The sequence below is a fragment of the Dromiciops gliroides genome, chromosome 2, assembly GCF_019393635.1.
Source record: "Dromiciops gliroides isolate mDroGli1 chromosome 2, mDroGli1.pri, whole genome shotgun sequence".
In the NCBI taxonomy this organism is placed as follows: domain Eukaryota; kingdom Metazoa; phylum Chordata; class Mammalia; order Microbiotheria; family Microbiotheriidae; genus Dromiciops; species Dromiciops gliroides.
In genome coordinates, this window is record NC_057862.1 from 296,901,362 (window position 1) to 296,924,262 (window position 22,901).

At 41.3% G+C, this 22,901-nt stretch overlaps 1 protein-coding gene across 5 annotated transcripts in view; it reads right to left on the reverse strand.

Moving 5' to 3' along the window:
• Positions 1–22,901, reverse strand: part of EVL (Enah/Vasp-like) — a 289,813-nt gene that overhangs the window by 111,353 nt on the left and 155,559 nt on the right. For 2 of the 5 annotated variants that reach the window (XM_043989738.1, XM_043989736.1), the window contains exon 2: positions 7,755–7,923. In XM_043989738.1, the coding sequence (XP_043845673.1) occupies positions 7,755–7,923 (169 nt within the window). Of the gene's footprint in view, positions 1–7,754; positions 7,924–8,595; positions 8,649–22,278; positions 22,411–22,901 lie in introns of those variants that run through there. The other 3 variants (XM_043989737.1, XM_043989735.1, XM_043989739.1) reach the window with 3 other exon arrangements.

The following is a 22,901-nucleotide window of genomic DNA, read 5'->3' on the forward strand; positions in this document are numbered from 1 at the left end:
CTGAATGATATACTGGGGCAGGGCCAGGGGTGTGCTGGAGCTGGAACAGGCTCTTTGAACTGATTGTTAAATTTTCAGTGTGATCCTTCACACCTTGGAAATTGGCAAATGCTACTGGCACACATCCCTCACCCCCAACTCCAGATGTTAAAAAGCAGCACACAATTGGATGGGGGTGGGGTTGTCCTGCTCATTAGGTGAAAAGGAATGGAGGAAGTTTCTGCATATTCTTTCTTTAAAAGGTATTCACTGAACACCTTTTTCCTGTAAGGTCCAGTTTTAGTCCCTGGAGATTGAGTTGGAGGGACAAAGATGAGCGAAACACAACTTTTGATCCCCATGAAGCTTATGGTCTAGTAGGAAAATACACACATACACAGAGACTTTAAAACAAGGCATAATGGGGGCAGCTAGGTGGAGCAGTGGATAAATCACCAGTCCTGGATTCAGGAGGACCTGAGTTCAAATCTGGCCTCAGACAGTTGACATGTACTAGCTGTGTGACCCTGGGTAAGTCACTTAACCCTCATTGCCCCAACCCCCCAAAACAAAAAACCAAACCAAAACAAAAAACAAGGTATAATGTTAAAGTGCTTAAAGAAAGTCTTATAAAGTGGAGATTGGAGAAAGGAGAGGGTACGTCTGGTGGGCAGGGGTTGGGAAAATCTTCCTAACGGTGGAAGCATTTGGCCCTGGATTGTAGGAACAGGAGGGAATTCTATTGCCAAATCTTGGAAGGAGGAAGTCATTAGAGGCATGTGAAGGTGTCTGGAACATGCAAGGACTGGGGAATTTGGGGAAGAGTTCCCTATCCAGTTGGGCCTGATGACCCCAAGCTATGCATGGCCCTCTTCCTTTGGTTTCCTGTTCTCATGCTTCCGAATCATCCCGGAATGTTTCTTCCAGATGCTGGCTGCAATTTAGATACCGCCAAGGAGGAAGCCTAGTGTGGTGAAGAGGACATAGGCCCGGGAGATCGGTGGCAGCTCTGTCACTCACTGGCTTACTGTGTGACCTCGGCCATGTCCCCCTTACTCTCTAGGCTTCTATTTCCTCATGGGTAAAATACAAGGGTTGGACTGAATAGGCTCAAGTCCCTTCCCATCTCTGCCATTCATTGGTTCTAAGGTTCCAAAGTCCCTTCGAGTTCTGACATTCTGTCATTTATTCCATGAGTTGTAATGGCATAAAAAATAACCTTTAGTCTTTCCCATGAAGGAGCTTCGTCCTATGGAATACTCTTTTGTTAGCTCCTCGAAAGCAGACACCTAGTCAATGACCCCTCCCTTTTCATGCTAAAATGAGGCATGAGGCAGATAGGTGATATAGTTGATAGAGCCTCATGGCTGGAGTCAGGAAGACCTGAGTTCAAATCTAGCCTCAGACACTCCCTGGCTGTGTGACCATGGGCAAGTTACTGTGCCTCTGTTTGCCTCAATTTCCTCAACCGTAAAATGGGGATGATGATAGTACTTACCTCCCAGGGTTATTGTGAGGATCAAATAAGATAATAATTGTAAGGTGCTTAGCACATACTAAATGCTATATAAATGTTATCTATTATTATTATTAGTATTATTATTATTATTATTATTCTAGGACTGCATGAGACTAAGAATATAAACTCCTATTATTGAAAAATGAAACAGAAAACTCCAAAAATGTGGTTCTCTCTATCACAGACACCAAAAGTCACAATGCCCTGGAAAGCTTCCTGCCACTGTCTCAAAACCATTTGGTCCTCACTAAATCATCTGCTCTCCAGGGGTTAGTAAATGCCGGGCTTATCCAGCGAACAGAACCCACACAACATGGGTGGCCTCCGCCTCTGTCCCAAATCTGTGATTCTCAAGTGGAGGATGTACTCACACATTCATTCTCAGGTTCTTTTCTGAGGCTTTGAAGATTAAAAATAAACTCCAAATGGGAAGGTGGCAAAAAGGGTGTTTATTCCAAATACCTGCCGTGCCCTCCCTTGTTCCTAGTTGGGGAAAAGACCTTACTGGGGAGGTTAAGAATCATCTAAGGTTTTTGCTCCTGTTCCCTGGTCCTATTATCAGTTGAGACTTGATTAATTTTGAATTTTAAATCAGGAATAGATGTAAGAGGATTGGTCTTGGAATTGGGAGACCTGGGTTCAAATCTAGCTCTCATAAGATCTTAGTTTCTTTGTATGGAAAATGGGAAAGAGTGCTGTGCTACCTATCTCTTGATGCTGTTGTGAAGAAAGCATCTTGTTAGCAATTAAGCACTTTGAAAACGAGTGGGTTGTATTGAGAGTTGCTTAGAGTTACTGAGAGATTAAGTGACTTGTCCTGGGTCACGTATCTAGGATGCACTAAGCCACTAGGCCACTAGGCCACTAGGCCATGATCCCTTTTTTGCCGTTACTAAATATGCTTTACTCTTTTAAAAAAAATTATTATTATTATTTTTGGTGAGGCAATTGGGGTTAAGTGACTTACCCAGGGTCACACAGCTAGTAAGTGTTAAGTGTCTGAGGTCAGATTTGAACTCAGGGCCTCCTGACTTCAGGGCCAGTACTCTATCCACTGCACCCCCTAGCTGCCCCAATATGCTTTGCTCTTGTTCCAAATACATTGCCCAGCTTCCAGGTTAATATTTGAGTGGTTCTGAATAAATACTCATGGAGAATTTTGAGCCGATAGAAGAGAATTTTTAGAACAGGAAAGAATCATAGAGACCCTCTGGTTCAACCTTTTAATTTATAGAGAAACTAAGACCCAAAAGAGAAGAAGAAATACGAGTAAGGTCACATAGTTAATAAGTGACAGTACTGGAACTCAGTTCTCTTGGCCCCTGGCCTAATGCTCTTCCTTCCTTCCTTCCTTTCTTTTTTTCTTTTTTCTTTTTTTTTGGTTTTTAGACTTTTATTTTCCAAATTATATGTAAAAGCAAATTTTGACATCAATTTTTTTTTAAACTTTGTGTTCCAACTTCTCTTTCTCCCTCCCCTCCCACCCCCACCCCAAGAACTCAAACAATTCAACATGAGTAGTCATGGAAAACAATTCTATATTATCTAGGTTGTGAGAGAAAACAGATTAAAACAACTTCAGATTAAGGAATTGTCCAAAAAAATGCGTTTCAGTCTGTTTTCAGATACCATCAGTTCTTTCTTGGTAGATGGACTGCAATTTTCATAAGTTCTTCAGAGTTGTATTGAATCATTGCCTTGCTGAAAATAACCATGTGCTTCCCAGCAGATCATCTTACACTAATGCTGTTATTTTGTATAAAGTACATTTCTCTCTGCTTCAGTTCATGTGGGTCTTTCCAGGTTTTTCTGATAGCATCCTGTTCATCATAATTTTTATATAGTACCTTGAACTTGACAGAGAATTTTCTTCACAATAGTCCAGCAGAGTAGGTACCATACGTTTTGACATTGTAGTCAATCATCATAACTATTTCCCTCCATTCCATTCCCTTCCAATGATATTTACTCTATTGTCTATCTTATTTTGCCCTAATCCTCCTCAAAAGTGTTTTGCTACTGACTGCCCCCTCCCCCACTCTACCCTCCCTTCATTCACCTATCCCTCCTTATCGTCCTCCCCTCCTACTTTTCTGTAGGGTTAAATAGATTACTCTTCCCAACTGAGTGCGTGTGTTATTCCCTCCTTGAGCCCACTCTGATGGAGTTAAGGCCTTTGAGCTAATTCTGTTTTCTAAATTTTTCTTCTTCCCTCCCTACTCAACTCTCCCTACGAAATCAAGCAATTCAATATATGTCATACATCCTAATGCTCTTTCTACATGACTTCTGAAGGCAGCTGGGGGCATAGTAGATAAAGTGCTGGGCCTTGAGTCAGGAAGACCTAAGTTCAAATATGACCTCAGACACTTACCAGCTGTGTGACCCTGGGCAATTTTCACCCAATATAAGAAGAATTTTCTAACAACTGGAATTATTTGACTGTTGTATGAACTGCTTTGTGAGGATAATTCCCCAGTCATTGGAGGTATTCAATCATATTTACTGAATAATGTCCAACATATGTTGGGAACTCAGCATTTTGGTTTATTTGGGTTTGGGATGGGCTTACAAATAGTTCTTTACCCCATATCATTTTAGTCCTTCAATGACCATTTGGTTTAATAGATAGATAATCTGGATAATGTGCATAAGATATCTACCTGAACATTGGTCATAACCTGTAAACTGGTCAATTGCCTCATCTGTAAAATTGGTGGTGATGGGCAGTAGACTAGATCTGTGGTTCTCAAACTTTTTCATCTCAGGATCACTTTATACACTTAAAAATTATTGAGGAGCCCTTCCACCCCCTAAACTTTTGTGTGTGTGTGTGTGTGTGTGTAATACCATATTAGAAATGAAAACATCTTAGTATTATTATGAACATAGTTTTGCTCTCACAGACCCTCTGAAAAAGTTTCAGGGACCCATAGGTGTCTCTGGACTGTGCTTTCTGAAATGCTGAACTATATGATTGTCCAGCTACCTTGTAGCCCTACCTATGTTCTTTGATTCTAAGGTGCCTCTTACATCTGCTTTGTAAGTTTTGCTCTTGGGGAGTCTCCAAGGGAACTGACAAGTTAAGTAATTTACTCAGTTACCCAACCAGTGGAAGCTAGCAGCAGAACTTGAACCCAGGTCTTCCTTATTGCAAGGCTAGCTCTCCATCCTCTGCTCCATGACTCTGTGGGAGAGACCTTGGAGGACACCTGCTCCAGGCCCCTCATTTTACAGAGCAAATCAAGTGAAAGGCTTCTATTAAATTCCTGCCCTGTGGCAGGCACTGTGCTAGACAGTGGGGATCCAAAGACGAAGAAGAACTGGTTACTGCCCTCAAGTTGCTTATTTATTTATTTATTTATTTTTTTGGTGAGGCAATTGGGGTTAAGTGACTTGCCCAGGGTCACACAGCTAGTAAGTGTCAAGGGTATGAGGCCAGATTTGAACTCAGGTCCTCCTGACTCCATGGCCGGTGCTCTATCCACTGCGCCACCTAGCTGCCCCTGCTTATGTTCTTTTTGTTTGTTTGTTTGTTTTGTTTGTTTGTTTTTTTCTGAGGGGCAATGGGGTTAAGTGACTTGCCCAGGGTCACACAGCTAGTAAGTCTCAAGTGTCTGAGTCCGGATTTGAACTCAGGTCGTCCCAAATCCAGGGCCGGTGCTCTATCCACTGCACCACTTAGCTGCCCCTGCTTATGTTCTTTTGAGAGAGACAGACACATATGTTTATAGGCATCGAGAAAATATATACAAAAAAGATATGATGTAATTTGGTGGGAGAGGAAGGGAGCAGGAAAGGCTTCATATAGAAGGTGAAAGTTGATCCGAGTCTTGAAATAAATTAGAGATTCTAAGAGCAGAGGAAGGAGGGAGAGTGTTCTGGGAATAGATGATTGCTGCTATGCAAAAGCATAGAAATTGAGATGGGAAAGTAAGAAAGACTGTTTGGCTGGACCATAGAAGGTATAAAGGGGGGGAAATGGGTAATGAGATTGGGAAGGTAAGTATAGGCCAAGCTGTAAAGAATTTTGAACGCCAGGCAGAGAAAAATGAGAGTTTTTTGAGTAGTGGAGTAACTGGGGCTTCAGGAAATTCATTTTGGCAGCTGTGTGGAGATTGATTTGTAGTGAGGAAAGACTTGAGGCCAGGAGCTCATTCTAATAGTCCAGACAAAAGAAAAGGAGGTGAATTAGGGTGGCAGCTGTGTTCTTAGACAGAAGGGGAGGGATGTAAGAATAATGATTTGTTGGGGCAGCTAGGTGGAGCAGTGGATAGAGAGCACCGGCCCTGCAGTCAGGAGGAACTGAGTTTAAATTTGGCCTCAGACACATGACACTTTCTAGCTGTATGACCCTGGGCAAGTCACTTAATTCCAATTGTCCCCTCCCCCCCCGCCCCCCCCACCCCCCTACACACAATTTGTTGTTGTTAGGGCAGCTAGGTGGCCCAGAAGATAGAGTGCTGGGTCTGGAGTCAGGAAGATGAGTCTTCCTGAGTTTAAATCCAGCCTAAGACACTTACTTAGCTGTATGACCCTGGGTAAGTCATTTAACCCTATTTGCCTCAGTTTTCTCATCTGTAAAATGAGCTGGAAAAGGAAATGGCAAACCACCTCCAGTATCTTTTGCCAAGAAAATTCCACATGGGGTCAATGAAGAGTCTGATGTGACTGAAAAGGACTGTCCCACAACAAATAGGACTTTTAGATTTATACTCATCCTTTCCCTTGATCTCCCCATCCTGGGTCTCAACTTTTGGTCTCTACCCCTGGAGTTGCTGATATCTAGTACATTGAGGTCATGTGAGGAGAAGGTATACCTTAGAAAATGTAGATGGTTTAGAGCATAGTCTGGGGTGAGAAAACTGATGGAAAAGAGGAAAAAGTCCTGAGTGAGAATCAGAAGTAGGTTTTATTATCAGCTCTACCATTAAACTTCTGTGTAATCTTAAGTAGGTCACTTTCTTTCTTCATTTGTAAAACGACCAGGTGGGACTAGGCGGTCTATCTATAAGGTCTCTTCCAATTTGAAGATTTTGTGAACCTGATAATTGGGCATTAACTATAGTTCATTTACAGACAACTGTCTGGCAGAGAAAAGGCTAAATTTTATGCCAGAATATTTCGACTGGCAGTTTCCAAGTGCTCTTCCTATTCAGGGTTAACCTCCCACCTCGGATGGACAGCCTTGATCCTACTTTTGTTGATATTCAGTTGTTTTTAGCTGTGTCCAACTCTCTGTGACCTCATTTGGAGTTTTCTTGGCAAAGATACTGGAGGGGTTTGCCATTTCCTTTCCCAGCTCATTTTACAGATGAGGAAACTGAGGCAAATAGGTTTAGGTTATTTGCCCAGGGTCACAAAGCTAGTAAGTTTCTGAGGCTAGATTTGAACTTAGGAAGATGAGTCTTCCTGACTCCAGGACAGCCACTGTATCTACTGTGCCACCTAGCTGTCCATTTCTACCTTTAGAGAATTTAAATGATCTGTGATTTCATTCATGTGGGCCTACTTTCTACCAGCCCAGATCCCATGGTCCTCATTAGCTGCTCTGGCTGAAAAAAACAAACATCCGCTTTTGGCCAGTCTTCTGGTAACGCATCTCTGTAAGAGCTGGCTAGCATAAGATGGTGTCAGTGAAGATATATCGCAGACCTGAGAGGGCAGGCCTCTCCCTCTCTCTCTCAATAGACCTTGTGGATAGGCTCGGAATGGGAGTCATTCAGAAAAAACATTAATATTTAAACCCCTTAGCCTTAACAAGTGGAATGAAGGCTAGGGTTTTATTACTCAGGGTGTCCTGAGATGATGCTTTGGTTCCACAAATTCTTCAAAGATAATTGACCTTTCAAGACAAAGAGATTGCTCAAATGCAAGTTAAAGTAAGAGATGGCATTTGTAAAGTGTTTTATGGTATACAATATACTTTGCCTACTCTGTTTCCCACCTCCAGAGAGCAGCTAATTGAAGTATCTTATTCCCATTTTACTGTTGTCCCCCATGCCTGGAATGCTTTGCCTCCTGACTTCTCTCACTTCCTTCAAGTCCCAGCCAAAATCCTATCATCTACAAGATCTCCCCAAATGTAGTGATTATCTTCAATTTATATATATATATATATATATATACACATATATATGTATGTGTATGTATATATGTATGTGTGTGTGTGTGTGTGTGTATATATATATATATATATATATATATATATATATATATATATATATATATATATATGCTGTATATGGTTACTCACTTGTTGGTCTTGGAGCTTAACTCCAACAACCCTGAAGGTATTGCTGGCATTGTTGTGATAGATGTTGATCCGGCTGAATCCCTGCTGTCCTGGCTTGATTGGCACCCATTTCTTACTGGTGTCATCATAGACCATCACGGAAGCCCGGGCTTGGCAAATACTCTGTTCACTGGGGAGCAGAAGGAAACACAAACATCAGACTATCCGTCAAACTCCCTTTGTCTCTTTTCTATGTTGAGTCAGGTGAGAGGCCAACCAACATAACGGAGAATTTCTCACAATTACACCACCTAAAAAGCAGGAAATGTTCATCCAGATGTCAGGGATATAATAGAGGAAACTCCTAAATAAGGTTGAGACGTTGAAGTATATAACTTCTAAAAGTTGTCTTTCAACTTTGAGATGCTATGAGTCTAAGATGATACAATTCTAAGACTTTAAGATTCTAGGATTTCATGAATAATACCAATAATATTAACATTTTAATAGTGCTATAAGGTTTACAAAGCACTTTACAAATATTATCTCATTTTATCTTCACAATGACCCTGGGGGTAGATGCTTTAATTATCTGTAAAATCACAATTTTATACATGCCTCAATTAAGTGGCAGATTTAAGTGCCTTTGTCCAGGGTTACATGGCTAATAAGTGTACAAGGATGGATTCAAATTCAAGTCTTTCTGAATCCAGTCCCAGCATTCTATCCACTGCACCACTTAGCTGCCCCAATATAAATGTATTCTGGCCTAATGAGCTATAGCAACCAGTATTTTCAAATAAACAGACAATAATGTGATCAGGTAATTTTCAAAAGAAAGAAGCATTATAATAAATAACACCTTGTCTCTCCACAACTCTGCTTTCCAATAGCCATTTTGCTTCAGAATGAAGCCTAGAAACAGAAAGGAAAGGAAAAACAAATTTCAGCAGTAAGAAAGAGATGTCACAAGAGTCCTTGCACAAATTCCATACATTTAATCAGTCTCTCATTCAGATCCTATTAATTCTTACTTTACACCCAAAACTAACAGATTGAATGATTTGATTTCCCAGTCCATAGCAAATTTAGAAACAGGAAATGAGAAGTGAGAAAAGAGAGGTTGCTATGGATAGTCCCTCCCACCCCCCTCCAAGAGGGAGAAGTGACAACTGAAAGTGGGAGGTGTCAGAAACACTAAAAAGCAAACATGAGAATTCAGAAAACACAGCATCCTGTGGCTTAGTATAGGGGCAAACATCTTCACAAACCACAGCTGGTCTTACAGGTATTGGTGTTCTATGAGAGGATAAAAATTGCTGTTTATTATATAACTTTAAGAAAAGGTTAGGATTCAAAAAGTTCAAAGAGTCCTCTTTTCTCTTTCAAATGGCAGAAATGTATATGATCCACTTTTAGAAAAATCTCCACCCTAGAAGAAAAAAAATTATTAAAAAAAAAGTTTGCTTCTTCAAGTGGCAAATTCACAGTTATTCAGAAAAGTTGGCTCCCTCTTTCCTGAGAGTTCTGAAAAGCTGAGGCTTTTCTAAATGAATGCTTAGTGACTCAGCATCCATGTGGATCAGTCATTCTGATGTTGTCTGGTCACTCTGCCCCATCTCTGGAGTCTGTAGGGGTTGGGGAGTGGGGGTAGTAAATCTCCTATTGGTTGGCCCAGATCTCATGAGATTTTTGTATGACTTATACATGTGCAGTCATCGATAGGGTGGTTGGATTTAGAGTTGGAGGGGACATTAGAAATCCTCAGGTCCCACCCTGTCATTCCACAAGAAGGGCCAGAGAGGACAAGTCATTTGTCTGAGGTCACATCGAGGCTAAGGAGCAGAGCTGGGATTTGAAGCCAGGTCTTTTGATTCTCAATCTCATGTTATTTACATGGTACCAAGTTGCTTGTGTTCTAACCCCTAATTACCCCACATAGGCTGCCCCCTCTGTAAATAAAGCTTCTAGTCTGTCCTAATTGTTGTGTGACTTTGGACAAATCACTTCTGATTGTGGTACAAGAGAAAGAACACTCAACTCACATCATTTAGTAAGTGTTTACTATGGGTCAATATTCTGTTAAACATTGGAAAACAAAGAAAGTCAATCCCTTCCCCCCAAAAAAAAAATTCCAACTGAATTTAGATATAATTTGAAGTAAGCCAGGGAATGTAAGAGGCAAAGATGAGGAACTTTTTGAGCATGGGAGATAGCCAATGAAAATGTGCAGAGTTGTCTTGTGTGGCGAATATCAAGGAAGCTGGTGTCGCTCCTAAGATAGTGTTGTTGTTTGTTGTTCAGTTGTTTTCAGTCATATCCGACTCTTTGTGACCCCATTTGGGTTTTTCTTGGCAAGCATACTGGAGTGCTTTGCCATTTCCTTCTCCAGCTCATTTTATAGTTGAAGAAACTGAGGCAAACAGGATTAAGTGACTTGGCTAGGGTCACACAGCCAGTAAGTGTTTGAGGCTGGATTTCAACTAAGGTCTTCCTGACTCCAAGCCCCGAACTCCATTCACTGTACCATACAGCTTCCCCTTATCATACAGTATGTGGAAAGGAATAAAGTATAATGCTGATATCTGTGAGGGTAGGAGGGAGCCAGGTTATGAAGGGTGTGAAAAGACAAACAGAAGACTTGATATTGGACCCTAGAGGAAAAAGGGAGCACTTAACTGAATTGTGTGTGTGTGTGTGTGTGTGTGTGTGTGTTAGGGTATAATTAGCTTTTTGTTTTAGGAAGATTGTTCCGACAGTTAAATAGAAGTTGCATTGGAGTTGAGAGAGACTTGAGGCAGATCCAGATGACTATTGTGATGGTTTAGGAATGAGGTGATAAGGGTCTGCACCAGGTGGTTGCAGTGGTTACAGAGAAGGGAAGAGAGCCTATGAAAGAGATTATGAAATTAGAAACAATGGGCATCTGAGATGAGTCTTGAAGAAGACAAGAGACAAGAGGAGAAGAGGGAGACATAGAGAATTAGAGCAAAGACATGGAGATAGATGGGAAATGGATGAGGAACAGCTGGATAGCAATTTGTTGGGTGGGTGAAGGGAACTGATGAATAATAAGCCTGGAAAGGTAGTTCTGGCTAGGTTGTGATGGGTTTTAAACTGAGGACCAGCGTCAGTTAGTTAAGTGACATGTAAACAACATCACGTAGATAATAATTCTCACTTAAATCAGTTTTGGATTCCGATTCCTTTATCTGTAAAGTAGGATTGGTACTGTTTCCCTCACAGGGTGGGCACTTGGGTGGATAAGATGAGATTGTGCCAGTATTCTGGAAAGTGTAACAAGTACTTTGGAAACTGTAAAGCCACACATAGATGAGTGAGGGATGGTTATTGTCTTGGCCACGGTGGAGGATGTCCCTGCAAATCAGATCAGAGGGGGCAGGGAGCCCAGGCTCTACGAATGAGTTTGGAAAGCCCTGACTTGTTTACTTTAAGCACAAGAGAGGCCAAATGTAACTCGGGAAAATCTGGCCTGAAACCCATCAGTTAGCAAACCTCCCCTGCTGAGGACAAAGTGCTTTGCACAGAGAAGCCAATGGTTTATAAAAATAAATCTGCCTGCGTTTAGCCACTGGGCTGAATTGATACTTGTCTTCAGAGCCCTGAGCCACTGTGAAAGGAAAAAATATTGTCTTTGAGATTTTAAAATGTTCATTTTTCTCTGGAGCATGTCCCCGGACAACCCGAGTCACAGACATAGAATCTGGGGTTGGAAGAGAGCTTAAAGTGTATTTAGTCCAACTCTGTCCCGTGGATGAGTCCCCACAGCCCAGATAAGTGGAAATGAACTCTTTGCACACTTCCAGTAACGGTGAACTCACTTCTTTTAGCTTTAAATGTTAGGAAGTGGATCCTCATATGGAGAGAGGAATATCTTCTTCTTCCTGTGGCTTCTGGGGTTTGACGCTAGTTCTGTCCTCTGGAGCACAGAAGAACCTGTTTAATTCCTCTTAAATTTAATTGTTTTTAAGATATTTGATTATAGTAAATATGTCCCTCCTAATAAATATTCTCTTATTCAGATTAAATCTCCCCCCTGTGTCCCCCCCCCATGGCAATTCCTTTAAGAAATTCTCATATGATAAGATTTCTGGTTCTCCATGATCTTGATAAACTAAACAAGAAGCATTTATTAAGCATTTACTATGTGCCAAGCACATGGGACAGTGACGTGGCACAGCGGGTAGAGCACCAGACCTAGAGTCAGAAGGACCTGAGTAGAAATTTGGCCTCAGACATTTACTAGCTGTGTGACTCCGTGCCAGTCACTTAACCCTGTTTGCCTCAGTTTCCTCATCTGTAAAATGATCTGGAGAAGGAAATGGCAAACCACTCCAGTATCTTTGCCAAGAAAATCCCAAATGGTGCTACAGAGAGCTTAACATGACTGAAACCACCCAATAACAACATGTGCCAAGCACTGTGCTAGCACAGTGGGGATACAAAGACTTAAAAAAAAAAAAAAGAAACAATTCCAGCTCTGAAGTAGCGTATATGCTATGGGGGAGTGGGGGAAGGGAAGGAGACATGGAAGGAAAATATTATATACGTATATAGAATATAGAAATAATTAATGCAGAATAAATACAAACTGAATAAATATGAGGTCGTTAAAGCACAAAGTTGATAGTGATGGGTTCTAGCTCAAATGGCCCTCCTCAAAATCAGCAAGGTTGGACTAGAACCTTCATATTTGGTCTGATCAAGGACCAACACTAGTTCATGGTTTTTTGTTTTGTTTTGTTTTGTTTTTTAGTGAGGCAATTGGGGCTAAGTGACTTGTGCAGGGTCACACAGCTAGTTAAGTGTTAAGTGTCTGAGGCCGGATTTGAACTCAGGTACTCCTGACTTCAGGGCCGGTGCTCTATCCACTTCGCCACCTAGCTGCCCCCTCTAGTTCATGTTTTTAACAGTGTTTTGTAATTCTGAAAGTGCCTCACATCCATTACTTTATTTGAACTTCATCACAACTCTGTGGGGGTTAGGCTGTGCAAGTATTCTCTCTGTTTTATAAATGAGGACGACTGAAGCCCAGAAATAGAAGATGATTTGCTCAAGTCCCCACAGCAAGTTAGTGGTGGGCCTGGGATTAGATCCTGGGTCTTCTAATCCCCAGTTTCTTAAACTGTGGGTTGCAACTCTGTATGAGGTCTCATAGCTCAATGTGGGGGGGCGGGTCACAAAAATTTGGCAGTAAATGTTTGATTTGTAGACCTATTTTATATACCTCTTTACCCAGGGTTGCGGAAAAATTTCTTGGGCAAAAAAGGGGTCATGAGTGGAAAAAGTTTAAGAAGCCCTGGTCTAACCCACTGCTCAGGGCTCTTCTGAGCTTAAAAAAGAAAGGGCTGTTTATTTTTTCAACAAACATGTACAGAGCACCAACTGTGCTGACTGAGGATGATACAAAGTTTAGGTAAGATACAGTCTCTGTCCTCACAGAACTTCCGGTCTAGAAGGGGAATAAGATGCACTCCTAGAACTGAATAATACATGGTAAGTCTAAGAGAGGTGTATGGAACAAAGTTATAAGATGGTTCTATGGGCAAAGTTGGGCCCTTGGCATTGAGGGTGGCATCTCGCTTAGATGTGCCCTCCTCGGTATGGGTTGCTCCCTCCACTAGTGTGGATTGCAGCCTTCTAGGCTTCCTTTGAGGGTGACATAGATCATATATATAGAAGTGGAAGGGGCTTTGGAGGTCAAGTAGTTTAACCCCCTCATTTTATCTATAAATAATTTGGGCTCAGAGCAGGTAGTTAGTAACTTGTTCAAGGCTATATAGGCAGTACGTGATAAAGACAGGATTTGAATTTGGGTCCTTTGACTCCAAATCCTGTCCACTTTTCACCATGGTCAGTAATAATGTACATATATTATCTGTATATGTATATAATAATAATAATAATAATATGTATATAACACTTTAAGGTTTGCAAAATGCTTTACATTATTTTTAAAACATTTTTTTAAAAAGCCAAAGAACAGCTAGGCAGTACAGTGGATAGAACACTGGCCCTGGAGTCAGGAGGAGCTGAGTTCAAATTTTACCTCAGACAGTTACTAGCTGTGTTACACTGGGCAATTCACTTAACCCTGACTGCAGGGGGCCACTCTGGCCCCAGCCAAATCTAACCATCCATGAAATAATGAAAAGTAAAATGAGCAGTACCAAGGGAATGTGCATAGCAGGAAAATTATCCTAATAACTTTGAACAACTAATTCATCTTGAGTCTCACACTCAAACCAGCTACGAAGGACCTATGAGGAACATACTAGCCACATCCAGAGAAAGAACTGTTAAAGTATGTATACTATGGTTTTACATATATATGTAGCATAATATATATATATATATAATGTATATATGTGTGTATACACACACACACACACATATAATGTATTTGTGTTTAATTGTAGCTTTCTCTAGGGCAGGGTGGGGAGGGAGGGAGAAAAAACTAACAATAAATAATAGAAATTTTTTAAAAAGTGCACACAAGAAAACTTAGAAGGAAGCACAGAAAAGCAGGGTAACTGAAAACAAAGTGTAGTATTTATTACATAGTTAAAAAAAGGAGGGGGGTGGCTAGGTGGCGCAGTGGATAAAGCACCAGCCCTGGATTCAGGAGGACCTGAGTTCTAAATCTGGCCTCAGACACTTAACACTAGCTATGTGACCCTGGGCAAGTCACTTAACCCTCACTGCCCTGCAAAAAAAAAAAAAGTAAACAGTCTGAAATGTAAATTCATGGTTTTATATTCAATCGTCTATGTTGTGCTGTGTGCATGGAAATATTCTTTTTTTGTCTTTTTGTATTTATGTTCAAAATGAATAAAAAATTAAAAAACAAAACCAAAAACAAACAAAAAAATCCAACCAACTAATAACAATAGCTTTTACTTCCATAGTGGTACACAGTTTAAAAAGTGCTTCAATTCATCCTCTCTTTTGATACTGACACCCCACGAAGTATTTTCTTTTTCTCATTTTACAGACAAGGCAACTGAGGATAATATGGATGAAGTATCCAGTGTCATATAGCTTCATTGGTGGGAGAGGGGGGCTTGAAGTCTGGTCTTTTATCATGCAGGGCTCTTTCCCCTGTACTATGATGATGCCTCTTGGTAGAGGCAGAATCTTGGACTAGGGGGGCACAATGAGGCTACCATTTCTAAGTGTTGTTATGAAGGGGGAATCCTCCAGATTCATCATGGATTACAGTGCTGATCCAAAATCACCCAGACATCCTGCCCCACGATCAGGGAAACCACAGCCTTACTTCCGTAATTTCTTTGCCCACAAGGAAGTTCCTGTTTGGAGAAATCCACCTACTTCCCTAAGACACTGACCAACACCATACAACTGCACTCAATGAAAAGAACTGAATCAGATCTCAAAACCAACCAATTATAGTGTTATCATAGGTTTGGAGCTAGATAGGGACTCAAGGTTATTAATCCAAAATTGTCAAACTCACAGTCAGCAAAACTCTCAAGTGAGGCCTGAACCAGATTAAAAAACAAAAACCCCAAACCAAAAAACCCCATAATCCGGCAATATTGAACAAAATGAATAAAATTGCAATGTGGTTTTCATATCGACTTTCTATTTGAGTTTGACCACTGATCTAGTCCAACCCCATCATTTTACAGATGAGGAAACTGAGGTCTGGAATGCTTAAGTGCACAAGACCATACAGGTTGTAAGTAAGAGATAGATTTGAAGCCAGATACTTTGTTTCTAAAATCTAGTAGTCTACTGTATTATGGTGTTTCTGTCAAGGCAGTCAACAAACATTTATTAATTGCCTACTATGTGCCAGGCATTGTGATAAGCACTGGAGATACAAAGAAAGGCTAAAACATGATCCCAGCCCTCAAGGAACCCCTGATTTAATGGAGAGGACTTTATCAAAACAATTATATACATAAAAGATATACAGAGTCTAAATATTATCAGGGGGAAAGCACCCGAGGAACAGGCAGGGATGGGAACCAGGAAAAACTTCCTGTAGGAGAAGGTATGTGGGCTGAGTCTTAATAGAAGCTAGGGAAGCCAAGAGGCAGAGATGAGGATGATGGGAGCACATTGCAGGCACAGGAGGCTGGGGGTGGGCAGCCAATGAAAAGGATCAGAGTTAAGAGATGGAGCATTTCGAATTTTGGTCCTTTGTCATGCCATCCAGGGCTCTTTCCCCTGTACTATGATGATATCCCCTGGTAGAGGCAAAGTCAGTGTTTCTAGAATACATGGAAAGCACATTCAGGAAGACTGGAAAAGTAGGAAGGGGTCAGGTTGGGCAGAGCTTTACATTTTCTTTTCTTTTTTTTTTTTTGAGGGGCAATGGGGGTTAAGTGACTTGCCCAGGGTCACACAGCTAGTAAGTGTCAAGTGTCTGAGGTTGGATTTGAACTCAGGTCCTCCTGAATCCAGGGCTAGTGCTTTATCCACTGTGCCACCTAGCTGCCCCCTAGATAGAGCATTTTCAATTTGATCATGGGGGTGATAAGGAGCCTGTGGAGTTTAATATGACATGATCAGATCTGCTCTGTAGAAAATCAGTTTGGAAGCTGAATGAAGGATGGATTAGAGGGGGAGAAAGGAGGCAGGGAAACCAATTAGGAGGAAATTTTAATATTCCAAACATAAGGTGATGAGACCCTGCCTATATCAGGGTGGTTGCTATGTGAGTGGAGAGAAGAAGAAATAGATGAGAGATGTAGAGAAGCTAGAAATGAAAAGACTTGAATGGAGGTTCAGAAGGAGACACAGAAAAATAGGACAGCTTTGAAAGTAATGGGTTGAATGTATTACTTTCTTTTAAAAATGAAAGCTATACAAATAGATTTGTGGTTTCACGTACACTGCTTATTGATTTAACTTGAATCTTCCTTTTCTGTTAACTTTAAAATAATAAAAAAATTTAAATATAAAATTAAGAAAAAGAGATTTGTTGAACCTTGCAAAATTCTGAGTAAGGGCTATAACCAAGGTAGAAAGTCTTACTGAGCCTTGGGTGTGAAAGAAGGAACAGAGGCACAAACTATAGTATTTATTACCCATATATTCTTTGCTGCTATGGACATTTCTGGAGTAATTCACTTATCACAACACAGTTATCATAATTCCAACAACCCATACTTTTAGAGCATTTTAAGCTTATCAGAACTCTTTACAACAGAAGAACCTCTCCCTTGCACCTCTCTCCCTCTTACAGAAGAGAGGTGGTATAAGTATTATAAAGTATGTTTTACAGATGAGGAAAGGAAGATCAGAGAGGTTAAATGACCCAGTCACATAGCTGGTATGGGGTCAGAGCCTGTATTTGAACCCAGGTCATTTGCCTCTAATCCTAGTACTAGCACCAATGCATTCTGCTGCCTCCAAATTTATGTTACTGACTCTGAGTGCTTAAAAACGTTAGGCAAAAATGATGTAGTGACTTACTGGGGGGAGGAAGGAAGAAGTTTCATAGGGCTTTAAAGTCTATCAGTGAATATATATTAAGTGACTATTGTGTGCCAGCCACTATGCTAAGCACTGGGGATATAAAAAAAGGCAAAAGACAGTACCTGCCCTCCAGGTGCTTATAAAGGAAGACAACAGGCAAACATACACCACACACACACACACACACACACACACACACACATATGTGTATATATAAATATATATATAAATAAACACACATATATGTGTATGTGTATGTGTGTGTGTATATATATATATATATATATACACACACACACAAAATAAGCTATATACATGATAAAATAGGAAATAATTCACAGAGAAGGCACTGGAACTAAAAGAAGTTGGGGTATACTTCCTGTAGGAGGTGGGATTTTAGTTGAGACTTAAAGGAAGCCAGAGAGGTCAGTCATCAGAGCTGAGAAGAGCCTTCCAAGCATGGGGGACAGCCTGAGAAAATGCCAGCCCTGGCCTTGGAGTGAGAAGATGAGCCCCAACTCTGTGATTCAATTAGTCGTGCAATCATGTGTGATAAAATAATGGGATTTAGCAGATACTCAAAGACCCACCTGGAGATTAATCTAAACTGATTGAATCAAGTGAGAGTGATTGACTACTGATTAGCCTACTTCAAAGTTAACTAGATTGTAATCACACCTGGCTAGCCCTTAATGGATTTGGAGGATGCCAACCAATCAGCTTGAAGCTGTGTGTAAGGACCGCCTCTATTCCAGTTCTATAAAAAGCTTCCACAATCAGTTTGCTAAAGAGTTCCTGATTAAAGCAGGCTCCTGGAGGAGGACTTGAGGAAGAACCCAACCAGGCTAGAACTCTATTGGAGATAGACCTTTTCTTAACTTTCTGAACTCCATGTTAATACCTGTATGCTTTAATAAATGTTTAATGCCCAAAGACTGGTGCTGAAGCTTATAATTTAATGTGACCACAACATAGATTTTAAACATCACACATGGAAGAGACATTATGTGATGTGATTTACAATTTCCTCATCTCTAAAATAGCAAGAAGAATCCCTTGACTGCTTCACTCCTGGGGCAATGTAAGGACCAAATAATTTCTACTAGGTGGATGTGAAAGTGATTTGGAAAATACTAGACAGATGTGGAGAATTACTAAGAAATCAAAACACTGTCGAATGATTTCAGGGACTTTCTTTTAGTGTTGAGCATTCATAGTCTTTCTAGGGATTAGTGGGAAGATTAAATATTTACTATTAAAAACCCTTTTGATATATTTTGGTATCAAACAACTGATTGGCATGAAAACAAAATATGAATAGGACTTTGCACTTTACAACCAAAAATAGCTTCTTGACCAATGGCATCTCTGTGTCAGAAAGGCTGGGCGCTTAATATCCGCATCTGTATGGGAAGTTTACAGGCTTTTGAAACAGAAGGCATGGACCAGTTAGGTGGCACAGTGGATAAAGTACCGGCCCTGTATTCAGGAGAACCTGAGTTCAAATCTGGCCTCAGACACTTGACACTTACTAGCTGTGTGACCCTGGGCAAGTCACTTAACCCTCATTGCCCCACAAAAAAAGAAAGAAACAGAAGGCATTCTGCCCATCACTGTTTGACAAGCCTTCAAGTGGTGAAAACAAATGGAATATAGAATATATTATATAGACTATATAACTAGTAGTCAATATTGCATAGGGATGAACATCAGTTGAGGAAATTCCATTTTCTTAACTGCTCCCACGAGCTCCCCGGAAACATCTGTTTCCTTCTTCAGAGCTGGTCATGTATTACCTCTGCTCAAAAAATCTTCAATAGCTCCCTACTGCCTAATAACTCAAGTTCAAACCCTTCTGTCTAGCATTCATAGTCAGCTGCAGCCTGGGGCTATTTTGTCTTTACAGCCTTGTATCATAGCATTCTCCTTTTGGTGCATTCTAAATTCTGGCCAAACTACACCAAACTACAGTTCAGCCATGCCTTCCTTCCTCACACATAATTTCCCCAATGCCCAATACATTCTTTATTCCCCAGCTTTCTCGCTTTTGCTTATAACATTACCTGTGCACAGGATGCCCATCCTCTCCCCTTTTGTCTACTAGATTCCTTTAAAGCCCATTCCAAACACCATTTCCTCCTGTTCAGCAAAGACCTTCCTCATGCCACATGTGAGTACTTTTTTAATGTACCTGGCCTGAAGTCAGGAAGACCTGAGTTGAAATCTGGCCTCAGAAACTTCAGTTTTCCCCTCTGTAAAATGAGCTACAGAAGGAAATGGCAAAACCCCTCTGGTATCTGCCAAGAAGACCACAAAAAGGGTCATAAAGAGTCAGACACGATTGGACAACAACAAATGTACTTGTCAAGTGCTACTATGTGCTGTAGATAGTTCTGGGTGTCCCTGTATGCTATTGTCCTCCTTCTTGTCTGCACAATACCTGAGGGCAGGGGTGCATATCATCTAAACATTGTAAACCCCTGCCCTAGCACTTAGCATGGTGTTCCCCAATGGGGAGGTGCTTAATAAATGTTTGCTGTTGTTCTCAGAGACCCGTGTCCACCTTACCAAAGGAAATCCTGGTCCAGGAACAACTGATGTTTCCTAATCACTGAAATGTCTCTCTTAGTGATTCATCATAGACCATATTCTAAAAGGAAGGTAGGACAGCAGTAAGAAAAGCTTCTGGGCCTTGAATCTCAAAACCCATCTTCTCCACTTTTTGCCAGGGTCTGCCTTTCTGCATGCTGATACATCTTGCAAGCCTTTAGTTTCCTCATCTGTATCATGAAGTCACGAGGCTAGATCTTTTTTTTTTTTCAGGGCAATGAGGGTTAAGTGACTTGCCCAGGGTCACACAGCTAGTATCAAGTGTCTGAGGCCAGATTTGAACTCAGGCCCTCCTGAATCCAGGGCCAGTGCCCCATCCACTGCACCACCCAGCTGCCCCCAAGGCTAGATCTTTTAAGCTCCTTTTAGCTCTGACACCCTATGTTCTATGAATCTAACCGTAAGTGTTCTTTAACCATGTAAACTTGACTAGCCTTTCACACAAACCAAGGAAAGAGGTAGCCCCCCCCCCAAGCATGAAGCTGACATAGACACAAACCTTCATCTATCTGTTAATGCACTTGGGAAGGCAGTCACTCATTTAGGAGTCAGGAGTCCTGGGTTCTAGCATTAGCTCAACTACTACTACATGGAACTTTAGTCATATTGCAGAACCCCTGAATACCAGAGCTGAAAGATGCCTTAGAATCACAGAACCTAACATTTTACAGTGAGAAGGGGGCCTTACAATCGTAAAACATAGGCTGTCTGAGCTAGTAGGGGGTTTGGAATCATAGAATGTGGAATGACAGAGCTAGAAGGGCCTTTAGAATGAGAGAATATAGAATGTCAGAACTGGGAGGGATCTTCAAATAACAGAACCAAAGAATGGTAGAGGTAGAAGAGGCTTTGGAATCACAGGACATGGATTACCAGAGTTGGCCAGGACTTCAAAAACCATAGAGGGGGCAGCTAGGTGGTGCAGTGGATAGAGCACCAGCCCTGGAGTCAGGAGGACCTGAGTTCAAACCCAACCTCAGACACTTGACACTTACTAGCTGTGGGATCCTGGGCAAGTCACTTAACCCCAACTGCCTCTCCAAAAAACAAAAAACAAAACAAAACAAAAACCATAGAATCATGGCGTCGTGCAGCTGGATGGAACCGCAGAGATCAATCCAACTCCATCTGTTTCTTCCTCTCCTTAATTCTCCCCTTCTTTATTTTCCTTTTTAACAACTAAGGAAACCAGAGCCCCATTTTGACTACATAAGTTTCAGTTTTTTTTCATCTATAAAAGGGGGTTAATAATTCCTCACAGGGCTATTTGTGAGGCTCAAGTGAAATATTGTGTGTGAAAGTCCTTTGGGAACTGTACAATCCTATACAGATAAAAAGAGTAATGATTTCTTTCCTCCAAGGATGGGGTGGTGGTAGGAAGGAATAAAGCTGAGAAGAAGTCTTCCCTGCTGGAGAGAATATGTAGAATCTCGACCCCACAGTGGAGCAGGACTGGAGACTTAAAAACAAGAAGATTCTTTGGGGAAGTTTCTCCTTCCTTGTGCCCCGCCTTCCTCTCCCAGGCAAAAATGATCGCTCCCACCTCGAATTTCTCTTAGCACTTTGCCTGCCTCTGCTTTGCTTTTAGTTGGCTCTCTTTTGTAACAGAGTTGTTTATGCACCCATTGATTCCTTCCTGTCAATCTGAAGGCAAGGCCTATGTCACTTTTTATCTCTGTATCCTCAATGCTCCAGGTAGATGCCTTGCATACTGTAGATGATTAATACAGTTTTGTTGAATTAGGTTTTGGAGGAAAGTTCTATGGCATTTTCATTGTTATAGAAAACCATACTGTTGCTCAATTTTCCCCTCCCCAGGATTTAACCAGCCCCTCTCCACCTGCCCACTACCCCTAGATTCAGGCAACGTTCCTGAAAATGCTGCTCCTAAGTCTTGGCCATGCTCTGTGCCCAGACATGGAGGTAGATTAAACCTTTCTTCCTACCAGCTTTGTGACCTTGTCTAATTGCAGAGTAAACTCTCTTTACAAAGAAGACTTTGGGCACTACAGTCATTGGAGAGACATAGAATACAGAGGTCTGAACTGGAAGTTAGGAGACGTGGGCTGGAGTCTCAATTTTATAATATACTAGCTGTGCAATTTGGGTCACAAGAAAAGCCCTGAATGATGAATTTGGAGACAGAAGACTGGATTAGAATTATGCCTCTGGCAATATCTAGTACTATGGCCTTAGACGAATCTCTTCATTTCTGTGGTTCTCAATTTCCTCCTCTAGAAAATGAGGTCTCTGAACTTGATTCAGAAAAAGCTCTCTTTTGCCTTGAAGATTTTTGTAATTCTGGGAATTCTCTTCTCTAAACATTGTCTCTCCCCAGTGCCTAGCATAATGCTCTGACCATAATAGGCACTTAATAAATGTTTATTGAATCTTCCCGTTCTAACAGTCCAGACTTGATTGGTACTAAAATCCCTTCTCCCCAAGTCCCAAGTCTAATACTCACCCTGTCGCCATGGCCAAAAGCCTTGAGTTTAGGCAGTATCAAGACTTTCACCTCTGATACTCGGGGCTGAATTTCACTGGAGACCTGGTATCTTACACAGGCAACAGCTCTGGTGCAGACTTGACTTAAAACCCAACAGGAAAAGGAAATAGAGTTTAGCTACAAAGGGGAAATAGCCCCGAGTTAAAAATTGAAACTTGGGGCTAGAAAATAGAGAAACAAAAGTACAGCTCCCCAATCTCAGAGCGTGGGAGAGGGCAAACCAGAGATCTCATCCGGAAATCCTGCAAGGCAAGTGTTATTTTATTTATGTTGAGGCTGGAGGTCTCAGGTGTTGGGGAAGGTGGAAAGGAAGTGTTGGTTTAAAAAAAAAAAAGCTTGACATCTTGAAGGCCCCCCCCCCATTTTTTGAGACCTTTTTTTTTTTGTGGGGCAATGAGGGTTAAGTGACTTGCCCAGGATCACATAGCTAGTAAGTGTCAAGTGTCTGAGGTCAGATTTGAATTCAGGTCCTCCTGAATCCAGAGCCGGTGCTTTATCCATTGCGCCACCTAGCTGTCCCAGAACATATGATTCTAATTCAAAAGTAAGTTTAAAACCCAAGGTAAATGATGAGAAGAAAG